The sequence below is a fragment of the Lampetra fluviatilis genome, chromosome 8 (assembly GCF_964198595.1).
Source record: "Lampetra fluviatilis chromosome 8, kcLamFluv1.1, whole genome shotgun sequence".
In the NCBI taxonomy this organism is placed as follows: Eukaryota; Metazoa; Chordata; class Hyperoartia; order Petromyzontiformes; family Petromyzontidae; genus Lampetra; species Lampetra fluviatilis.
In genome coordinates this window covers 11608496-11629040 of record NC_136282.1, presented here as the reverse complement: position 1 = coordinate 11629040, position 20545 = coordinate 11608496, and the positions used below count along the sequence as shown (strand labels likewise).

The window sequence follows — 20545 nt, the reverse complement described above, 5'->3', positions numbered from 1 at the left end:
AATTAACGAACGAAAAAACTCAACGCATTCATCAACAACACTGTGGCCTTGAAAGGAAAAATATGCAATAGCCACCATTACAGTCAGTGGTCTTTCTACAGGGCGCTAAATAGAGAGGCCAGTGTGACAGAGTACAGAATAAGAGTTGGAGATTGTGCTTGTTTACACCATGGGACATGATTAGAATTACAAAACTGTTTCCTTATGAACAGTATTTTTTTAAATATCTGTATAAGAATAGTTGCCAATCAGTAGCTATTGAGTAATGTGGAGTGAAAAACCAGAGGACCCGGTGAAATCTCCTCGTGAGCACGGGGAAGTGAAACACCGCAAACTCCAATTATATACAGCAGCAGGCGTCAGGGTCGGGATCGAAGCCCCGACCTCCCGCCTACCGGGCGACGTAGTTGACGCCCCGACACGCTGCGGTGCCCAGGTGAAATTCACAAGCGTCACGAAGCTGTCGGAGGCGGGCGGCCTGGAGGACGGGCGCCCTGGAGGAGGCGAGGAGGAGGAGAACTTCTTCAAGAGGCTGAGCCGGTGGCGTCTCAGCCGGAGGCACCCGTCCAAGATCGCGCAGCCCGAGGAGAAAGACGGTGCTCCACCCACCGTCCAGAAATGAGCGATATCTTTAGATCAACGTTTTACAGTACACTATACACTACTACACCCTTGTATACACTACCAGAAACTGTTATACACGACTATACCCTACTATCCCCACTACACTATACACTACTTTACACTATATACCACACTAATATACACTACACTATGCACTACTAAACCATTGTATACACTACCAGAAACTGTTATACACGACTATACCCTGCTATCACCACTACACTATACACTACGACACACTACACTATACACTACTTTACACTATATACCACACTAATATACACTACTATACACTACACTATGCACTACTAAAACCTTCTATACACTACCAGAAACTATTATACACGACTATACCCTGCTATCACCACTACACTATACACTACGACACACTACACTATACACTACTTTACACTATATACCACACTACTATACACTACACTATGCACTACTAAACCCTTGTATACACTACCAGAAACTATTATACACTACTATACCCTGCTATCACCACTACACTATACACTACGACACACTACACTATACACTAATATACACTACACTATACACTACTTTACACTATATACCACACTACTATACACTACACTATGCACTACTAAAACCTTCTATACACTACCAGAAACTATTATACACTACTATACCCTACTATCCCCACTACACTATACACTACGACACACTACACTATACACTACTTTACACTATATACCACACTACTATACACTACTATACACTACACTATGCACTACTACACCCTTGTATACACTACCAGAAACTGTTATACACGACTATACCCTGCTATCACCACTACACTATACACTACGACACACTACACTATACACTAATATACACTATACTATACACTACTTTACACTATATACCACACTACTATACACTACTATACACTACACTACACACTACTAAACCCTTCTATACACTACACTATACACTACTATACCTTACACTGATATACACTATATACTACACTACTATACTATACACTACTATACACTACACAATACACTACTATACCTTACACTACTATACACTATATACTACACTACTATACACGACACTATACACGACTAAACCCTACTATACACTACACTATACACGATTATACACTATAAACTCCACAACTATACACTAGACTATACACTACACTACTATACACTATACACATTATACACTAGTATACACTACACTATCATACCTGTAAACCCATACAGCTTACCTCGTATTCTTGTACAGGGAAATTAAATTTTCATTACAACTCAACGCGAGGCCGGTACAAAACACCGATCGCACAACGGAGTGGGAGGGGGGGGAACGGAATTTCCATGAACGGCAGTCCGAGTTCGGTGCGGCAGGGCCCCTGTGAAGGTAGAGAAATTGGGCTCGCTACCCACCCAGGTGGAACCACGTGCGGGGCACGAAGATTTATATGGGGAGGGGAAAGGAGTAAGGGGGGGGCGATAACTAACACACTGGGGGAAGGAACGGGACAGGGGGGAAGGAGGAAGCATAGGGTGGAAATTAGTTATATGCTTCGATTTAAAGCTTTCGTGACTGCAGGGATTCATCTTCTTGGTTATTTCGGTAAAGTCACGTCGAATGGAAATAATAAAATAATAAAAATAAAAATACAACATAATAAAATAATTCTCACGACGTTTCGCCACAACGCAAGCAGCCGTCCTCAGGTGGAGAACAGGTCTGTCTTCTCGTCTTCTCGAAAGACCTGTTCTCCACCTGAGGACGGCTGCTTGCGTTGTGGCCGAAATGTCGTGAGAATTATTTTATTATGTTTTATTTTTATTATTGTATTATTTCCATTCTACGTGACTTTACCGAAAGAACCAAGAAGATAGTTATATGCTAATGAAATATAAAATGTATATACGGATGCAGCAATACCCGCAATTTGCGTCTGCCCTTTCACGTCGTTTTGCAAATACGTCGTCACTTTATTATCAACACCGCTACCTGATTTGCGTCGCCTCGACCCCACACTCGCGTCACTGTCAGCATCCGTCCGTCCTTACTCGTTATCCGTTGCCTCTCAGCCTTCGCCTCCACCTACAACCCTGTACATCGCTTCGATTTGCGTCGTTTCGATATCCACCGTTGAACCTCTGAGGAACGCATCTCCGACGCAAACCGGGGTATTGCTGTATTCACAAATACAACAACTCACAGCCACAACTTGCTTTTATTTTTTATATGTTGAACAACTATGGATAGTATGTACGGTATGTATTCATTTCCTCATTTGTTTTCATTTTCAAATTTTACTGCTGGGTAATTAATGAAATGGTGCTTGGAGCGGCAGACTTGTGCCAGAAACGTGCCATTCATGTAAACAAAAAACTAAAAATTTACTTGCCTATGGGGATATGTGAATTACTCCTTTCCTTCACCAACCCACACTGACTGGCATGGTGAGGTATGGTCAAATCACTTCGAAGGCCCACACGCCATGGGGAGGCATTCATTCAGCAGTGGATTGATGAAATGGCTGTACCTGCAGATGCATTCATGGGTATAAATATAAACTTTGCCTTGGCCTCTCCTAGGGCCTGGTACATTGTGGCTATTAATTTAAACATGTTATTTATAACCAGGTGAGAGCTCTTTCTCAAGGGAGACATGGGTCAAATAAGGTTAAACATTTAAGAAAAGGTCAACAACAACCGAGTACATATGATAAATGTTACCTATTCTCAGGTTTTTTCGGTAAAGTCACGTAGGTAAAACATTAAAAGTAATGAAAGTAAAATAAAACAAAACAAAAATAAAAATAAAATTCACGACGTTTCGGAGGCAACACAAGTCTCCGTCATCAGGTGGGACCGTCACAGCCAGATTAGCTGCATCAAGTGAAGCAATGATTCAAAATGTAATCCCTTATAAGCAAGTTGAAGGGGGGGAGGAGAGGGGGGGGGAGTTCATCAGAATGTGGTAGCCAATGAATGGAACGTATCGGGAGGGAGGGGGGTGGGAGGGGGAGGGAGCCAACAAAACATTTGGCGACGGCTTGGACGCGGCTGCTGCGCACGCCAACACAATGGGCAGAAAGGGGGGAGGGGAGGTCTGATACACATGATAGAACAAAGGAACGAAAATGCCCATGTTTATACCAATGCAGGCTGAAAAATGAAGAGAGTACTGTTAAAAATAACTGGGGATGTTAACACTCGGTGAAGTAAATTAAAATAGTGCCTGTCAGATAAGATGGTCCAAAAAGTGTAATTAAGTCTTTTTTGCGTGGTTAATAACATCTTTCCAGTGATTACTGAGTTTGTACCCATCATCACGGTTGAAATTATGTCTGTGTTTGTATATTTGTATGGCTTCGTGTACAAACCTTTGATGGTAGCCAGGAGGCTTGCAGAGAACCTTGGTCTCGGAAAAGACAATATCATGAGAGCCCGCCGAGTTGTAGCAATGATCGGCAACGGCCGAAGAGTCAGTTCTGCCGTGTTTCAGATCTGACTTGTGCTCGCGGACACGATCAGCAACATGACGTTTTGTTTCTCCAATGTAGCAATCACCACAAATGCAACTCAATTTGTAGACTCCAGGATACTGTAAGTCAGGAACGACATCCTTCACAGATGGAATCAGATCACGGATTTTATGCACTGTGCTGAATCGGACTTGGATCTTATGTTTGTTTAGAATTTTGGAGATCTTTTTGGTCACGCCTGCTATGTATGGTAACGTGATAGTTTTGGTCGGAGTTTCATGTGGTTGTTTCTGTGTGGTGGGAGAGACAGCTTGGCGGATAGTACGGTCAGAGTATCCGTTCATCCTGAGGGCCCGATGTACATGTCTTAATTCATCAGTCAGGTGGTGTTGGTCAGAAATGCCATGGGCTCTGTGGTATAGCGTTTTGATGAGAGAATTCTTTTGAGATGGGTGGTGGTGGGAATCCGGTTTCAGGTAGGAATCTGTGTGGGTGGCTTTCCTGTAGACAGAATGTCCCAAGGATCCGTCAAGCCTCCTCTTAAACAGAATATCCAAGAATGGTAGTTTACCGTCTTTCTCCACTTCCATGGTGAATCTGATAGATGGGTGTCTAGAATTGATGTGGTCCAAGAAGTGGTTCAATGCTGGGAGGCCATGTGGCCAGATGACGAAAGTGTCATCCACATATCTCTTCCACAGGGAAGGACGCAGGGTGGATGTCTGGATGGCGTCTGATTCAAACTTTTCCATGAAAATGTTGGCTATAACTGGTGACAAGGGGGAGCCCATAGGGGTACCCTCATTCTGTTTGTAGAAGGTGCCATTCCAGGTAAAATAGGTGTTGGTGAGGCAATGCCTAACCAGCGCAGGTACATCAGAATTCAATCCCTGTTGGACTAAGTCCTCAATTATTGTTAGGGTGTCCGGTACTGGGACTTTGGTAAACAAAGATACTACATCAAAGCTGACGAGAATGTCATCAGGAGATAGTACCATGTCCTTAACCATAGAGACTAATTGGGTTGAGTTGAGTACTGCCGAAGAGGTCTTGCCTGTGAAGGGGAGCAGAGTATCTGATAGAAAACGGGCTAGTTTGTACGTCGGAGAGTTTATCGTCGACACGATGGGTCGTAGCGGGGTGCCTTCTTTATGGATTTTAGGAAGACCATAGAGTCTGGGAGGTCTTGCCGCCGATGGTTTTAGAGAGGGACGTTTGCTTGGTTCGATTAGGGAAGTCGAACTCATGATTATACTGTTGGTTTTTGTCGTTAGGCTTTTAGTGGGATCGTTTTTAATTTTGGAGTAACTCCCATCATTAAGAAGGTCCAGGATTTTGTTGTTGTATGAATCTTTATCCATGATGACCGTGGCATTGCCCTTGTCTGCCGAGAGGATGACTATATCATCTCTCTTTTTTAAATTCGCGAGTTCAGAGCGTTCGTTTTTGCTGATGTTACTAGTGGGTTTCTTAGCATGCTTGAGAATAGTAGCTATTTCAGCTCTTGCTACATCAGCATGGATGTGTCCTATGCCTCTGAGGGCTACATCAATCTGAGAAATCATATCCTCTACTGGTATATATTTAGGGGTGACGGCGAAATTTAGTCCTTTGGCCAGTACCGTTTTTAGATTGTCAGAGATTGGAATGTTACTCTGATTAATCACGGTCTTGTTAACATCCAGCTTTGCGATGTGTGGCTCTGGTTTCTTTTTAGATAGGAGGTTGAATTTAGAAATCAGGTTAGCTTTGCATTTGGCTGACATTGAGTCAGCAGACCATACATAGCAGGCGTGACCAAAAAGATCTCCAAAATTCTAAACAAACATAAGATCCAAGTCCGATTCAGCACAGTGCATAAAATCCGTGATCTGATTCCATCTGTGAAGGATGTCGTTCCTGACTTACAGTATCCTGGAGTCTACAAATTGAGTTGCATTTGTGGTGATTGCTACATTGGAGAAACAAAACGTCATGTTGCTGATCGTGTCCGCGAGCACAAGTCAGATCTGAAACACGGCAGAACTGACTCTTCGGCCGTTGCCGATCATTGCTACAACTCGGCGGGCTCTCATGATATTGTCTTTTCCGAGACCAAGGTTCTCTGCAAGCCTCCTGGCTACCATCAAAGGTTTGTACACGAAGCCATACAAATATACAAACACAGACATAATTTCAACCGTGATGATGGGTACAAACTCAGTAATCACTGGAAAGATGTTATTAACCACGCAAAAAAGACTTAATTACACTTTTTGGACCATCTTATCTGACAGGCACTATTTTAATTTACTTCACCGAGTGTTAACATCCCCAGTTATTTTTAACAGTACTCTCTTCATTTTTCAGCCTGCATTGGTATAAACATGGGCATTTTCGTTCCTTTGTTCTATCATGTGTATCAGACCTCCCCTCCCCCCTTTCTGCCCATTGTGTTGGCGTGCGCAGCAGCCGCGTCCAAGCCGTCGCCAAATGTTTTGTTGGCTCCCTCCCCCTCCCACCCCCCTCCCTCCCGATACGTTCCATTCATTGGCTACCACATTCTGATGAACTCCCCCCCCCTCTCCTCCCCCCCTTCAACTTGCTTATAAGGGATTACATTTTGAATCATTGCTTCACTTGATGCAGCTAATCTGGCTGTGACGGTCCCACCTGATGACGGAGACTTGTGTTGCCTCCGAAACGTCGTGAATTTTTATTTTATTTTTTATTTTTTTTTTGTTTTGTTTTATTTTACTTTCATTACTTTTAATGTTTTACCTACGTGACTTTACCGAAAAAACCTGAGAATATGAATCATTGCAGTCACGAAAGCTTCAAATCTAGAAATAAATGTTACCATTACATTTAGCAAACATTTTCAAAACGTTAACCTTTAAAACAGAGCATAATCGATTCCCACGACAGTTTAACAAGCCATTAGATGATCTCTGTGGAGATAATTTGCCGAAAGACGTTGGAGCCTTCCTTAAACATGTGGAATTTACACCGTTCGAGCTATCCTTGGTGTTGTTCTTTTTTTTTTGTCAAATTTAAAATTCCACCAACACAGTGGCACAGCTGCTGGAGGAGCACCTGGCGTCGGGTCAGGAGGCTGGGCGGCGCAGGAACCTGGTGAACATCAGCGCCATCCGCCTGGGCATGAAGCGCCTTCAGTTCCTGCTCAACTGCAACGACCCGGGCACCATCCCCGACGCCTCCATCCTGGCGGCCGCCCTTGACCTGGTACCTCGTGCGCCGTGGCTTCTCCTGCGCGGACGCGCGCACCCCGCCACCACTTGCACGCACCCCGCCACCACTTGCACGAGCGCGACCCCAGGGTGGTGTTGTGCAAACGCGGCGGCAGTGTGAAAGAGACCCAGTGCAGGAGGTCACTGGGTTTGATCTTCCACGAAGCTCGTGGTCCACCCTGGACCGCATCCACTGCACAAACAAGGGCAGATGCGGATACCCGATGCACAAATGTAAAATGTAAAACTCTCCAGTAGTGGTGCGACTGTGGTCATCCAGAACAGACCGTACAACATACAGCGACGCAATGCGCGATCGACAAATACGAAGGAGACATCACGGCAAAACTCTCCGCTACCACCGATCCAGCTATCTCGCTTGACCACCAGAATCTGAAATTGAGCCATATGTGGAGATACGTAGAGCGTCTAAATGCGATCACTTGCCAAGATGCCGTACAGGAGCTAGTGGTTATATGTATTGTATAGCAAGAGAATGTAGTCACATTCAACAAGGGAAAGGTGTCGAGCCTGGACAGGAACACTCACAGCCACGACATACATTCAACAGCATGGGCAGCTGTTGGAAACGAGTTCCAGACTCTGAGGGTAGAGGAGCGAAGGTTTTTTGGGGTCTTACGTTTTTGGTGTCTCCCTTGCGCAAGTAGTCGATGCACCTTCTTGGTTCTTTCGGTAAAGTCACGTAGAAGGGAAATAATAAAATAATAAAAATAAAACATAATTCTCACGACGTTTCGGCCACAACGCAAGCAGCCGTCCTCAGGTGAAGAACAGGTCTGTCGGAAAGACAGCGTGTGAAAGATGAATCCCTGCAGTCACGAAAGCTTTCAATCGAAATTTACTCGATGTACCTCAATCCCCCACACGTCCATACCCATCGCATCCTCCCTCTGTCTCATGACACGCACGGCAGCAGCGGAATGGGCGACAGTAAGTCGCTGTGGCATCAGTTACCTTGGTCACACAGACCCCTTGACTTGACCGGTGTACACCGCTGATTCCATCGCAAACTGTTCGCGACTCTGCCTTATGATTCTGCACATTAATTGGCCCCTGTTTCGTAGATGACCTTGTACACTTTCAGTGTTTATCTCACAGGCGCCCACCTTGGCCAAGCTTTTTACGAGTGATTGAACCAACGTTTATCCGAAATGGGATCTGTGGTCCAAGAGGAGTCTTGCACTCAAAGTTTGGGTCCATTCCCGTTACGGAAGATATACAAGCTCTGCTGAATGGGCCGTCATCATGTCAGCCTTTCCGCTGCAGCGTATCCTGTCCCACGTGTCTCTTGCCTCATCTCTCTCTGCACAGTCACTGGCATGCTTGTTTTAAAAAATGTCCCCACCTCAACTGCGCTGTTTGTGTGCGTGCATACATGCGCATGTCTATGTGTGTGCGTACTTGTGCGTGTGGTGTATTTGCGTAACTGTGTGTCCGTGTGCCAGCGTGTGTCTATGTCTCCGCGTGCGCATCTGTGTCGTGCGCGCACACGTGTGTACGTGTCCGTACATGCCATTGTGTGTGTTTACTGTTTGTGGGGAGTGGTAGTGTAGCGGTTAGCGCGCTGCGCTATGAACCCAGCGTCCTGAGTTCGCTTTCCGCTCACGGCCAACGCCAGTGACGTACTCAAATGAGTACCTGGTGCAGTGTGTAAACATCGCAACTGGGGAGACAAAGGTGGCCGGGCGTGGTGCTGGCCACCCACCCCCTCGTGTGCCGTTCCGGCTTTCATAGGTACCACTCGCTCACAGCATTTGCCCCAGCAGCCTGTTAAGGTTATACGGGGGGGGGGGTATCTGTGTCTTTGTCTTTTTGTTGGTGCCTCTGTGCCACACTCACACAAAGCGCTGTGGGGGTGCTTTGTTGTGGTGGGTGGCCTCACCTCTGACCCTGCAGCCCTGTTGCTGTTCGGCCGCCACAGAGCTCTCGCTGAACAGAACAGGTAAACAGCTGTCGGCTTCCCTTGCCACAGCTTGTCGTATACATCTCCAGAAGGGGTAGCACCTTCTCCGCTGTAAATTCCTCGTGTTTCCAATTTTTCGACGATATCACGCTACGTCGTACGACATTGGGTCCACTATACTGTAATTGTATGTTAAGGATCTTTTATTGCTCTTCACTTACCGGTGAGCTGAAACAACAACAACAATAATAATGTGTGCATTTAATTGCTTGCATGGTGCATGGTGTGGAGGGTGTTACAACATTTGGCCAGATCATTGCCTGGGGTCTCGCCGAAAAATAAATCGTAAATTATAATTTTGTCGTCTGCCTTTACAATACAAATGGTTTCGTCAAATCGGGTTTATCAAAAGTCTCGGGAAACCGATGCTGCGATAACGGTCGTTGACAAAATTCAATGTCGTATCGTGAAAAAGATTCCATCGTGGCAACCCTGTAAATGGTCTCTCCTTATCAGTAAACAGGAGGAGTGTACGATATTACTATCTTTACCCGGCAGACAATATTTGCGAGCACGTATGAATGCATGTTGAATTTATTTCGCACCTTACGGAGCCAACCGTGCTAATCGGCGGTGCGGGGAAGGACAGCAAGTTGGAGCGATGAAATAAATCCCTACACTGTGGTAGTCAAGATCAAGTTTCAAATAAAGACACTGCTTGCAATATCAGTCTGATCGATAAGCACAGGATAAATACGATGTATGCCAAGAAGAATGTGAGCGCCACTGCTCCGCCCCGACCCGACAACACAGATACAGCTAATCTGGCTGTGACGGTCCCACCTGATGACGGAGACTTGTGTTGCCTCCGAAACGTCGTGATTTTTGTTTTTATTTTATTTTACTTTCTACGTGACTTTACCGAAAAAACCTAAGAAGAAGCACATTAAACTGTAGTGCATGTCGAGCACAGTGGCTTGTTGCCAAATACAGGGTATATATATTCGTGGTACTGCAATTTACAATAAGCTGGCCTGCCAGCCCAGGCAGGCCAGCTCTACGGAGAAGTTTGAGCACGGAAATACGCAAATGCCCAAAATACGACCGTGTGCACACGTGAAGCGCGTGCGCTTGCACTCGCACATAAACACTGTAATTCTTGCTAGATTTGAAGCTTTCGTGACTGCAATGATTCATACTCTTAGGTTTTTGTCGGTAAAGTCACGTAGGTAAAATAATAATAAGAATAGAAATAAAATAACTGTAATTCTTGCACGTGAACTAATGTTGCTGGTTAAGCAACGTGAAACATTTTGCGAAATAATAACTTGGACAAAAAAAACGCATTCCTTTGCCAATCTTGCCCTGAAGCTATACAAATCTCGGCATCGGTGCTAGGAAGCTGTGATAAGTTCCATACCCATCGGTTTAGGGAATTGGCAGTTTTTGGAGAGAAAAAAATGTCCTTGCGCGGGGCAGATGGACAACACATTTCTAGAGCATAGCAATGAGAAGCAATCGGTTCTCCTTCAAGGTTCTAAAGGACCAAGATACAGCCCCGTGTGATATCAGCTTCGTTGCCGACTTGTTCATATCAGCTTTATTGACGACTCAGCAAATGTATCACATGACCTAAGCCGAATTATTGGATTTCCTTGGCGATGATATTTTGTGAAAGCTACTGGCGACTGATCTAGCGACTTTCTGGGTCTGAGAACAAGATGCGGATTTAGGAACGGCTCCCAGGCGCCCATTACGGAGGCTGCGTCAGTTTGGCACGTGTCGCGCGTGTGAAATTGTCCAGCGGCATGCATCCAGGTGGCGTGTCGAGGATGTTGAATTCATCTTCTTGGTTCTTTCGGTAAAGTCACGTAGAAGGGAAATAATAAAATAATAAAAATAAAACATAAAAAATATAATTCTCACGACGTTTCGGCCACAACGCAAGCAGCCGTCCTCAGGTGTCTTTCCGACAGACCTGATCTTCACCTGAGGACGGCTGCTTGCGTTGTGGCCGAAACGTCGTGAGAATAATTTTATAATGTTTTATTTTTATTATTTTATTATTTCCATTCTACGTGGCTTTACCGAAAGAACCAAGAAGATGAATCCCTGCAGTCACGAAAGCTTTAAATCGATGTTGAATTCATTGTCCAGTGAAACCTTTGCGGACAGCTTCGGAAGGGTCTACCTTGTGACGAATCTGGAAACCTTGGCAAAGGTCCGTTTGGCGATCGTCCGCTTGAAGGACTCGGCACTGCTGGACAGCGCTAGGGGCCGTCCATAAATGACGTCACGCACTTAAGGGGGGGGGGCGGGGTCAGACATTTGTGACGATGTGTGACGATGGGGGGGGGGGTTGAGAAATGTGACGTCACATTAAAATGCACAACTTTTAAATAAATATAGACAACACGTACTACTTAATTAAATAGACGTTTTAATAAATGATTTCTCCTACAACATCAGAGTGCAGCGCCACATTAAATACGCACTACAACGGCAATAGTTTAAAGCGATTTAAAGCATATTAAAGCAGGGCTATACCTAATAAATGAACTTGAACTTGAATGTTTTATCTTTTTTTGGGGAGGGGGGGGCAGAGCTTTGTGACGTCATATTTGAGAGGGGTTGGTCTGACTTTTTGTGACGCCGTGTGACGAAGAGGTGGGGGGGGGGGTCAAAAATCGTCCAAAATCGCGTGACGTCATTTATGCACGGCCCCCTACCACCGGGCGACGGAGCGTTGGCAGACCGCCGTCGTGACTGCCGTGCGCTGCCCTGCGCCCCGTCTCTCCCCACCCCCCCCGCCCCCCCCCGGTCCGTCCCATCCCTCAGGAGGCCCCCGTGGTGGCACGTGCCGCCCTCTTCCTCGAGTGCGCGCGCTTCGTTCACCGCTGCAACCGCGGCAACTGGCCCGAGTGGATGAAGGGCCACCACGTGACCATGTCGCGGCGCGGGCTGTCACGTGGCCGCTCGCCGGTGGCGGGCAGCAAGCGCAACCAGCGGCTGCAGTGGAACGCGTCGAAGCTGTTCTTCCAGTGGGGGGAGGTCCGCGCTTTCTCCCAGAAAACACTCTCGTTTGCTGTGTTGCACAAGTTGTATTTGCACCATTGGGAACCACTGCGCTATACAGTTCCTCTTCAGAAGTGACCTGGCCACAAATGATAGCTAAACGAAGTGGCTTATCACACAGAAATGTATAGCGGCCAAAATACTAAGCGCATGTATTTGAAATGCGTTTATTGACCAATGACTATACTTAATCTTCTTGGTTCGGTAAAGTCACGTAGAATGGAAATAATAAAATAATAAAAATATTACATAATATAATGTTTTATTTTTATTATTAGGTTTTATTTGTATTATTTTATTATTTCCATTCTACGTGACTTTACCGAAAGAACCAAGAAGATGAATCCCTGCAGTCACGAAAGCTTTAAATCGAAAACTATACTTAATGACCAGACCGACACGGGCCCAGCACTCTTTGCAGTGGCATATTAACCTCGTGCTCCTGCTCCGGATCGAGAGGTCTTTTGAGAGGACTTCAGAAGCGGCATTTCTGTGCCCTCACACTCGGTGTCGTGAGTTGCCGCAGCGATGTCACGTCGCGTCGCGTGCGCTGCGCCAGGCGATCGGAGTGCGTCTGGACGAGCTGAGCCGCACGGAGAGCGAAACGCCCGTCGGCCTCCTGGGCCTGATCCATGACGACGAGATGAAGAAGCAGCTCAAGATGGAGGACGAGGAGGAGGACTTCCTCGATGACAGTGAGGAGGGTCCTAATGACGCATCCTTTATCTATCCACTGCTGTGCGAAGGCCCCCCCCTCCCCGCCCACCACTGTAAGTTGTGGAGGTTGTATGACCATACTTCACCACGCTTGGTCAGTGTGAGTTGGTGAGCGCGGAGGAGCGTGTTGCGCCAGGACCGTTTTAAATATCGCACGCCACTAATGCTGGCAACGGCCGGGTATCGAACCCAGGTCGCCGAGTTCGTAGCACAGCGTCCTGCCCAGGCCTTCGTCAAGCAGTGGATTTGATCATGGCCGATTTTTTGACGACGAGCTAAATCTCGTGTGGTGTCCCGGTAACGGCGGCGTGTCGATCTCCAACAGGCAGCGTGAACCCTTCCAAGTGCGGCTGCCCCTTTCCTCTCAAGATGGCCGCCTGCCAGCTGCTGATGGAGATCACCACCTTCCTGAGGGAGACCTTCCCCCTGCTGCCCAAGCCTCGGACTGAGCCGGCCGCGGTCAGATCTTGCACCACTACCTCGTGAAACAGTTGTCTGGGTGGTGTGCTTTTGCTCAGCCGGTGGTCGAAATGGAAATGCATCAATTCGTCCCGTGCACTGCCATCTCCCCTCAAAAATACTCGCGTGTGGGTTGACTTCGGTTAAAGCGACGTATAAGTGAATTAAACATGTTTGGTGGTCTGAGCAATGCCGGCATGGCGTGCTCTCGTATACTGGCCCATTCTGACCACTGTTCTTACCAATAAAATCTGGCAACCCAGCAGCAATTGTTCAACAAGCTTGACTCTGCTGATGAGACCCAGAAGGGCAAAAACTGGTCCAGAGTTTGTTTACTTAAAAAAATGCTGATGAATACTGGTGATCTCGAATGCCTATTGGATGATGAACCAAAAAACTTTTGGGCGGAAACAGAGAACGTGTATGTATGTTGGACTTCTTTCGCACCGTACGTAGCCAACCATGCTAATTGGAAGTGCGGGGGAAGGACAACAAACTAAACACAAAAAGCAGTTCTAAAGAAATGCGTTTTACAATTTAGATTTAAAAGTGCATATCGAAAGGAAGAGCGTTCCAGACGGCCACAGAGGCGCATCTGAAAGCGCACGACACAATTACCGCCTTTGTTCGACGGTTAACCAAAAGTGTATAAATACAATTCTTACAAAACCCCATCAGACCGCGGCAGGGAGCGACGGCCTCATTGCGTTGACCTTCTGCGCACTCGGCAGGAGTTTGACGGAGGCCGCCACCGGCTGGACCCGGAGATGGACCGGCACCGCTACGAGCGGAAGATCAGCTTCGCAGGCGTCCTGGACGACCCTGAACCCGAGTCGCACGAGTCCCTCCACAGCAGCAGCCACACGCTCAAGTCGGAGACCACCTGGGAGGAGAGACGCAGTGAGCAGACCACACCGTGAAGGGCGCGCACACACAACCGCGTCTTTCCACTGCCCCCTTGAACACGATCTTGTTTAAAGGTCGCTCTTTCAATTCTATTCACATGCCCTCTCTCATAGAATAATCCAGAACACTTTGATGAGATATTTCGGCTCTGATATGGAAATGTAATTGTGTGTTCTTTTGTGATAATATCAGGGGAGCCCTTCACGTTCAACAAATCAGCAGGCGGTACGTGCTGTACATGCCCCGAGAGGATAAAGGGTTTAGTAAATGTTTCTGTGCGCCGCGTTTTATTACACGGCCTAAAAAAGTTACGATATCAGGACAGCTTTGAGAAGACGTCAGAGTAGGATTATGTTTTTGTTTATCGTGGCGACAAAGGCCACTGAATACACAACAACTTTCCGGAACATTGGTCTATGGAACAAAGGAACAATTTGTGTTGCAAACATGCATTTAGTGATGCGTGAATTATTGATGAAATTTTTTTTATGCCCATGGTGTATGCATGGAAGTGTGTGTGTGAAAATGTATTATTTGGTTCACGCCACCCCTGCATCCACTTGCGATGCTACATTCAAGACAGTGTTTACATCGTTTCCATTACACAAATTACATGCCAATACAGTTACATTTCGATTTAAAGCTTTCGTGACTTCAGGGATTCATCTTCTTGGTTCTTTCGGTAAAGTCACGTAGAATGGAAATAATAAAATAATAAAAATAAAACATAATAAAATAATTCTCACGACGTTTCGGCCACAACGCAAGCAACCGTCCTCAGGTGGAGAACAGGTCTGTCGAGAAGACAGAGTCTGAAGCCTGGGGTGTGTCATTCAGACTCTGTCTTCTCGACAGACCTGTGCTCCACCTGAGGACGGCTGCTTGCGTTGTGGCCGAAACGTCGTGAGAATTATTTTATTATGTTTTATTTTTATTTTTATTATTATTTCCATTCTACGTGACTTTACCGAAAGAACCAAGAAGATGAATACAATTACATTTAGGCTAACGGAGCCTAGAAAACCGTTCAACCGAAACGCAAACGAGATTATAGAAAAAAAAACAGATCAGATCGTGACCAAGAATCGTGACAATTCGGTATTCGCTGGCGGTAGGCTTGGTGGGGGGAGGGGGGGTAGGGTGAATGGTCACACTTCCTGCTAACAGCATTCAACCCCGCGGCTCCGTGGCTGCTCGCGTCGTGCCTTGCAGTGCCGCGCCGCGTGCGTCAGGGTGCTTCGCGGCTGCTGCAGATCAAGGGGACGCGCAGCTTCCGCGTGAAGAAGGGCGGCTCGCTCTCCAGCATCTGGCGCGCGGGCAGCCTGAAGGGCGGCAAGCTGTCGCGGCAGGACTCCGAGTCCGAGAACGAGGAGCTGCTCCTCTCGCAGAGCCACGACACGGTCACTGACATCGGTATGCTCAGCCTGGCTGCATTTTTAAAATATATATAAATAATGAAGATCCCCCGTGAAGGCTTTATTTATAGACCCGTTGGAGCAAGTGCTGATGGCGAGCACCCACCTTTCGTCGTTGCGGTGACGTACCTGGATGCAGAACCGGCCCTAGACCTTTGGGGGCCCTAAGCAAAATTTGGTTGGAGGCCCCTTTGATGTATGATTTTTTTCACCCACTAGCTAGCAGTGACTCTAGGGGGCCCTCTGCTGGCCACGGGGCCCTTTGCAATTGCAAGGGTCGCTTAGTGGCTGGGCCGGATCTGCCTGGACGTCATCAGTTTTTCTCCCGATTCCGTACCGATTATGTACGGTTACGTCATTGGAACGGAATCGATTCTAAACGGAATCGAATCTAATTCTGAACGAATCGGAAGTTAAAAGGCCATGAGGGCGTGTGACAGTTTGTCCCCAGCTATCATAGATTGCGGTCGTGTCGCTACAGTTCTCTGCGGTGAGTACAGTATAATGTCTTTAAAACCAACAGCGCTAAATAAAATTAACGCTTGCGCGTTCAGAGATTTAGCGGTGAACGGGAACTACCCTGCAACTTGAAGACGTCTCTGAATGGGAAAGGGTTAATGCTAGGAAGGAGCACAAAGTGGCGGTGTGGTTAGTATCATGCCCGGTCACCTTTGTCTCCCCAGTACTGATGTTTACACATAGCATCAGGCTGAGTTAACCTAGGAGAGGCCCAGAACAAATTCATATATCACTCTCCACTGTTATTTACCATGGCCGGGAATCGAACGCAGGTCACACAGTGCAGGCAGCCTGTCACCGCTTCTTACCCACACTTGCGATTATGTACAAGCCGCCCTTGACTCATTTAAATTTGGCGAATAACAATTTATCGATTTAAACATTGATTCTTATGCTCACAGCATGTGCACCAAATATGCGTGCTTCAGAATTGTTTATTTTGTACGCGTTGCATTGGACTTTTTCACATGCTCCCTTGCAGCCATTGAAGGCGTTGATCGACAATGTGCAAAAAATAATAAATGATTGAATCCACGAGTGACCCCAAAATCTTTGTATTGTGAGAGGGAGCGAATCGTTGAATGCCTGCCTGCCTTTAAATCTGTATTGTGCCACGTGTCTGAATGAGCAGCTTACCGTGACCGGGGATTGGTGCAGAAGTCGTGAATTGAGGGCAGGGATTGAAGAGCGAATCACGTTTTTTGTTATCGCGGAGAAAATGTCTATAACCACAGTGGGGGTTTTTTTTTTGGGCCCCGAAGGCACCGAGTGGCTCGTTTGATCCAGCATTGAGTGGATTGTGTGACTGATTTGGGCTTCGCGTTCATGCCCCAGTGCTGATTGATGCTGCTTTGTTTGCGCCTGCAGGAAGCACGCAGAGCACCAGTGACCCCAGCATTGAGCCTGACAATGTGGGAGGCCACGGGGCTGATGATAACTACCACAAGAACATGCCCTGGCTCGAGGTACGAAGGCACAGCACTCCGTGTGCTGCTGCCGCATCGGCGCAATCACGAAAAGGCCACTGTGACTTCGGTGACCGATCTCAAACTGTGGACCACAACGTAACGCCCGATGCCCACCTTTTTCATTCACATGCAACGTTGCAAATGTCCACCCGGCTACTCCTGAATCAAAATATGAAAGAGGAAGTGTATACTATTGAATCTGTGAGGTTCGGTGGATCCGTGGCTTTCTCTATGCGAGTCTATGAGTGTCTACGCGAGTTTACGGATCTCTACGTAAGTGAGCTTCCATCTGCGTGGTTCGATCGTTCACCAGCAGCATTTCAGATGTTCACCAGGTCACTCCTAAAGCTATCTACTGTCTCAGCTCAGCAACCTCCACACGAATGTATAAATGCTGCTGACCAGCTCCCCACTTTAAGAAACAAAAAAGTGTCTTCAAACATAATACTAATAATTCGTGTTTTATAGTGACTATCACTCCTTGTGTATGATGGCTGAATTATCGTACGGCTTGCATCACTTCAAATCTACTTATAAATTAATGTATACAATATTATTTTATCACATCTGTTCATTTATATTAATAAGTACATTTTTTGTAACAAATACATATAAATTACTCTTACATAATTAGGTAAATATTAATGTGAAACATGAAATGTGAGACCTTTCAATGATGAGATCATGTAAGTGTGGTTGTACACGCAAAACACTATTATCGACTTAGGTTTTTTTCAGTAAAATCACGTAGGTAAAAAAATAAAATTTATAAAAGTTAAAATAAAAATAAAATAGCTGTATCGTGCTGTGACGGTTCCACCTGAAGACTGAAGCTTGTGTTGCCTCCGATACATCGTGATTTTTATTTTATTTTTATTTTACTTTTATTAATTTAAATTAAAAAAAAATTACCTACGTGACTTTACCGACAAAACCCAAGAATATGAATCCTTGCAGTCACGAAAGCTTCAAATCTAGAACTATTATCGACGCTTGATAACCCCGAAAAAGGTTTGGAAAATTAACGGGAAAAAGTTTTGATGATTTATCTTCGTCGCCTTCGATCTGCTGCAGGCTCTCTCCACTGTTAGCCCACTGTCTGAACACCACCCAAATCACCTCCTTCCCACCCCCCTCACTCTCTCTGCACCGTGCTAATCCCCCCGGTGATTGCGTGCCCGGTGCAGGTGATGATCCTGCTGTGCAACCAGCAGAACTTCATCTGCCAGCACGCGGACTTCTGCCACCCGGGCTGCTACCAGAGGCATGGCCGTGCCTGCGCGCGCCTCGTACGGGCGCTCAAGCTGGTCTACGGAGACTCGGCCGACCCCGTCAAGGACGAGGGCCTCCCTGGCCGCGCCAACATCGGCAACAAGAAGACCAAGGAGGTGCGTTGGTGGTCCCCGCCACCCCCATAGCCGCGCTGCCGACACGCCGGCAATTGTGACGGTGAATCGTTGAGGGCCGCTTGCTCGTTCTACTCCGACGCTGCCTCCCATGGAGTCGCTGCGGAGCTTTTCACGCCACTGTTCAAGTCCAGGCTCAAGACCTTTTAGATTTTTCTCCTCCGCTTTTATTCTCGCTATTAAATGATTATGCCGCTGGTGCTGCAGAGGATCTCGCAATCGTGTTTAGATGTTATTCTCGATGCATTCGACGTTCTGCATTATTCGATGAGATAGGCACATAATGCAAATTTAAAATGACCAATAAAGATAATGTATTTATAGATCTTACATAAATCCACATTGTTGCTGTACGCAAAGCCAAATGGTATTGTATTATTCACGAATGCGCAATGTCCCATCTCGTGTCTGGATAACATTTTTGTTCTTTTTTTTAGACATGTTATTTTTGGCTCGTTCCCCCTCCCTCTCATCAGAGATTCAGTGACCTTTCACGATTCGTTGCTATGATTTAAGTAAAATATATTTCTTCAATATTTGTTTTTAACCGAAGCATTCCATTGACGTAGAATGTGGATTCATCATACCTGATTGATTCTCGCTCGCACAATTCAGCGGGGTGTACTGCAGGCAACATAGAATAGATTTTAATCGCCGAACCGAGGCATATTTGCTTGTCCCTTATTCATGCGTTCGTCATCCTCCAGGTGAGAAAACTATTTGCGTCCACTTGACTGATTAGTAGATCACTTGCTGTGGGGCAAAGTGTGGCTACAACTGCCTGATCTTACTTTTCCTGCGATATGAACTCGGCGTACAGAACGTACGTTTAAGCTTATTGTTGAAATTCTTCAAATGAGGACCGGGAGGAAAAAAAGAACCCAAGCATTTGCACGCTACACAAGTCCCACTTTCTCTGATGTCCTTGCGGCAGCACAAAACCGCGGCTTTTTATCACAAAGTAATTTAAATTAATGAGGTTAAAACAAAAAAGATAGGAACACGCAGGGAACAGCCTCCAGGCGAAACTATCACCCAGGCAGACACATCCCTGGAATGTTAAACTATTTCCCTGCGGATGTTATCTAGCGCAGGTTCTAAGGGTAACGGTAACTTTTTTCACTCCTGCCGAAAGCTGCAGTTAATATTTATTCCACACGAAGAACGCGTGCTTTGACGTTATGGTATTGATGGAAGCATTGATCGTAAGCATGGTCACAACGAATCCAACAGTGAAAGCCAATTATACATTAAACGAATGCGCATAGGGCAGCAGGTTCTTTGAATACTGTTTTTGTGGCTATTATATATTACGAGTGTCATTATTAAAAATTGTTATATAGCTGCAACAGGGGTGGAGCGGAGGCATAGTGGTTAGCGCACTACTCTGTAAACTCGTTGGCTTGAATTCAATTCCCGGTCACGACTGACATCATATGTGAGTTTTATTTGAACCGGTCCACCCTCCTTCACCAGCCTCCACCGACCGACCAGCATTTTGAAGTGAGGTCAAGCAACCCGCCATGACTGGCTTGGCTTGGGAAGGCCTTCATCCAGCAGTGGATTGAGATAGAGCTGCGAGCTATTATATATAAACATAAATTGTTCTTAGGTAGATTACGGGATGGTAACGTGGTAAATGGGTCACACATTCGCTGCTGGTTGCAGAGGTGTCACTGTTGGAACGCGACAGCTGCCTTGATGAACAGCATGGCGTGCATTGAACTTGTAATAATTCAAGTTTCAAGTTAACTTACTAGGTATAGCCCTGTGAGCCATTCGGCTATTATTCTTTGGTTCTTTCGGTAAAGTCACGTATAA

At 46.2% G+C, this 20545-nt stretch overlaps 1 protein-coding gene across 10 annotated transcripts in view; it reads left to right on the top strand.

The window, feature by feature from the left end:
* The window catches only part of UNC80 (unc-80 subunit of NALCN channel complex), a 122307-nt gene that overhangs the window by 42956 nt on the left and 58806 nt on the right, over positions 1-20545 (top strand). For all 10 annotated transcript variants that reach the window (XM_078859126.1, XM_078859130.1, XM_078859132.1 and 7 more), the window contains exons 21-29: positions 437-596; positions 7158-7330; positions 12098-12310; positions 12894-13029; positions 13377-13510; positions 14242-14410; positions 15629-15829; positions 17218-17315; positions 18506-18706. In XM_078859126.1, the coding sequence (XP_078715252.1) occupies positions 437-596; positions 7158-7330; positions 12098-12310; positions 12894-13029; positions 13377-13510; positions 14242-14410; positions 15629-15829; positions 17218-17315; positions 18506-18706 (1485 nt within the window). The remainder of the gene's footprint in view (positions 1-436; positions 597-7157; positions 7331-12097; positions 12311-12893; positions 13030-13376; positions 13511-14241; positions 14411-15628; positions 15830-17217; positions 17316-18505; positions 18707-20545) is intronic.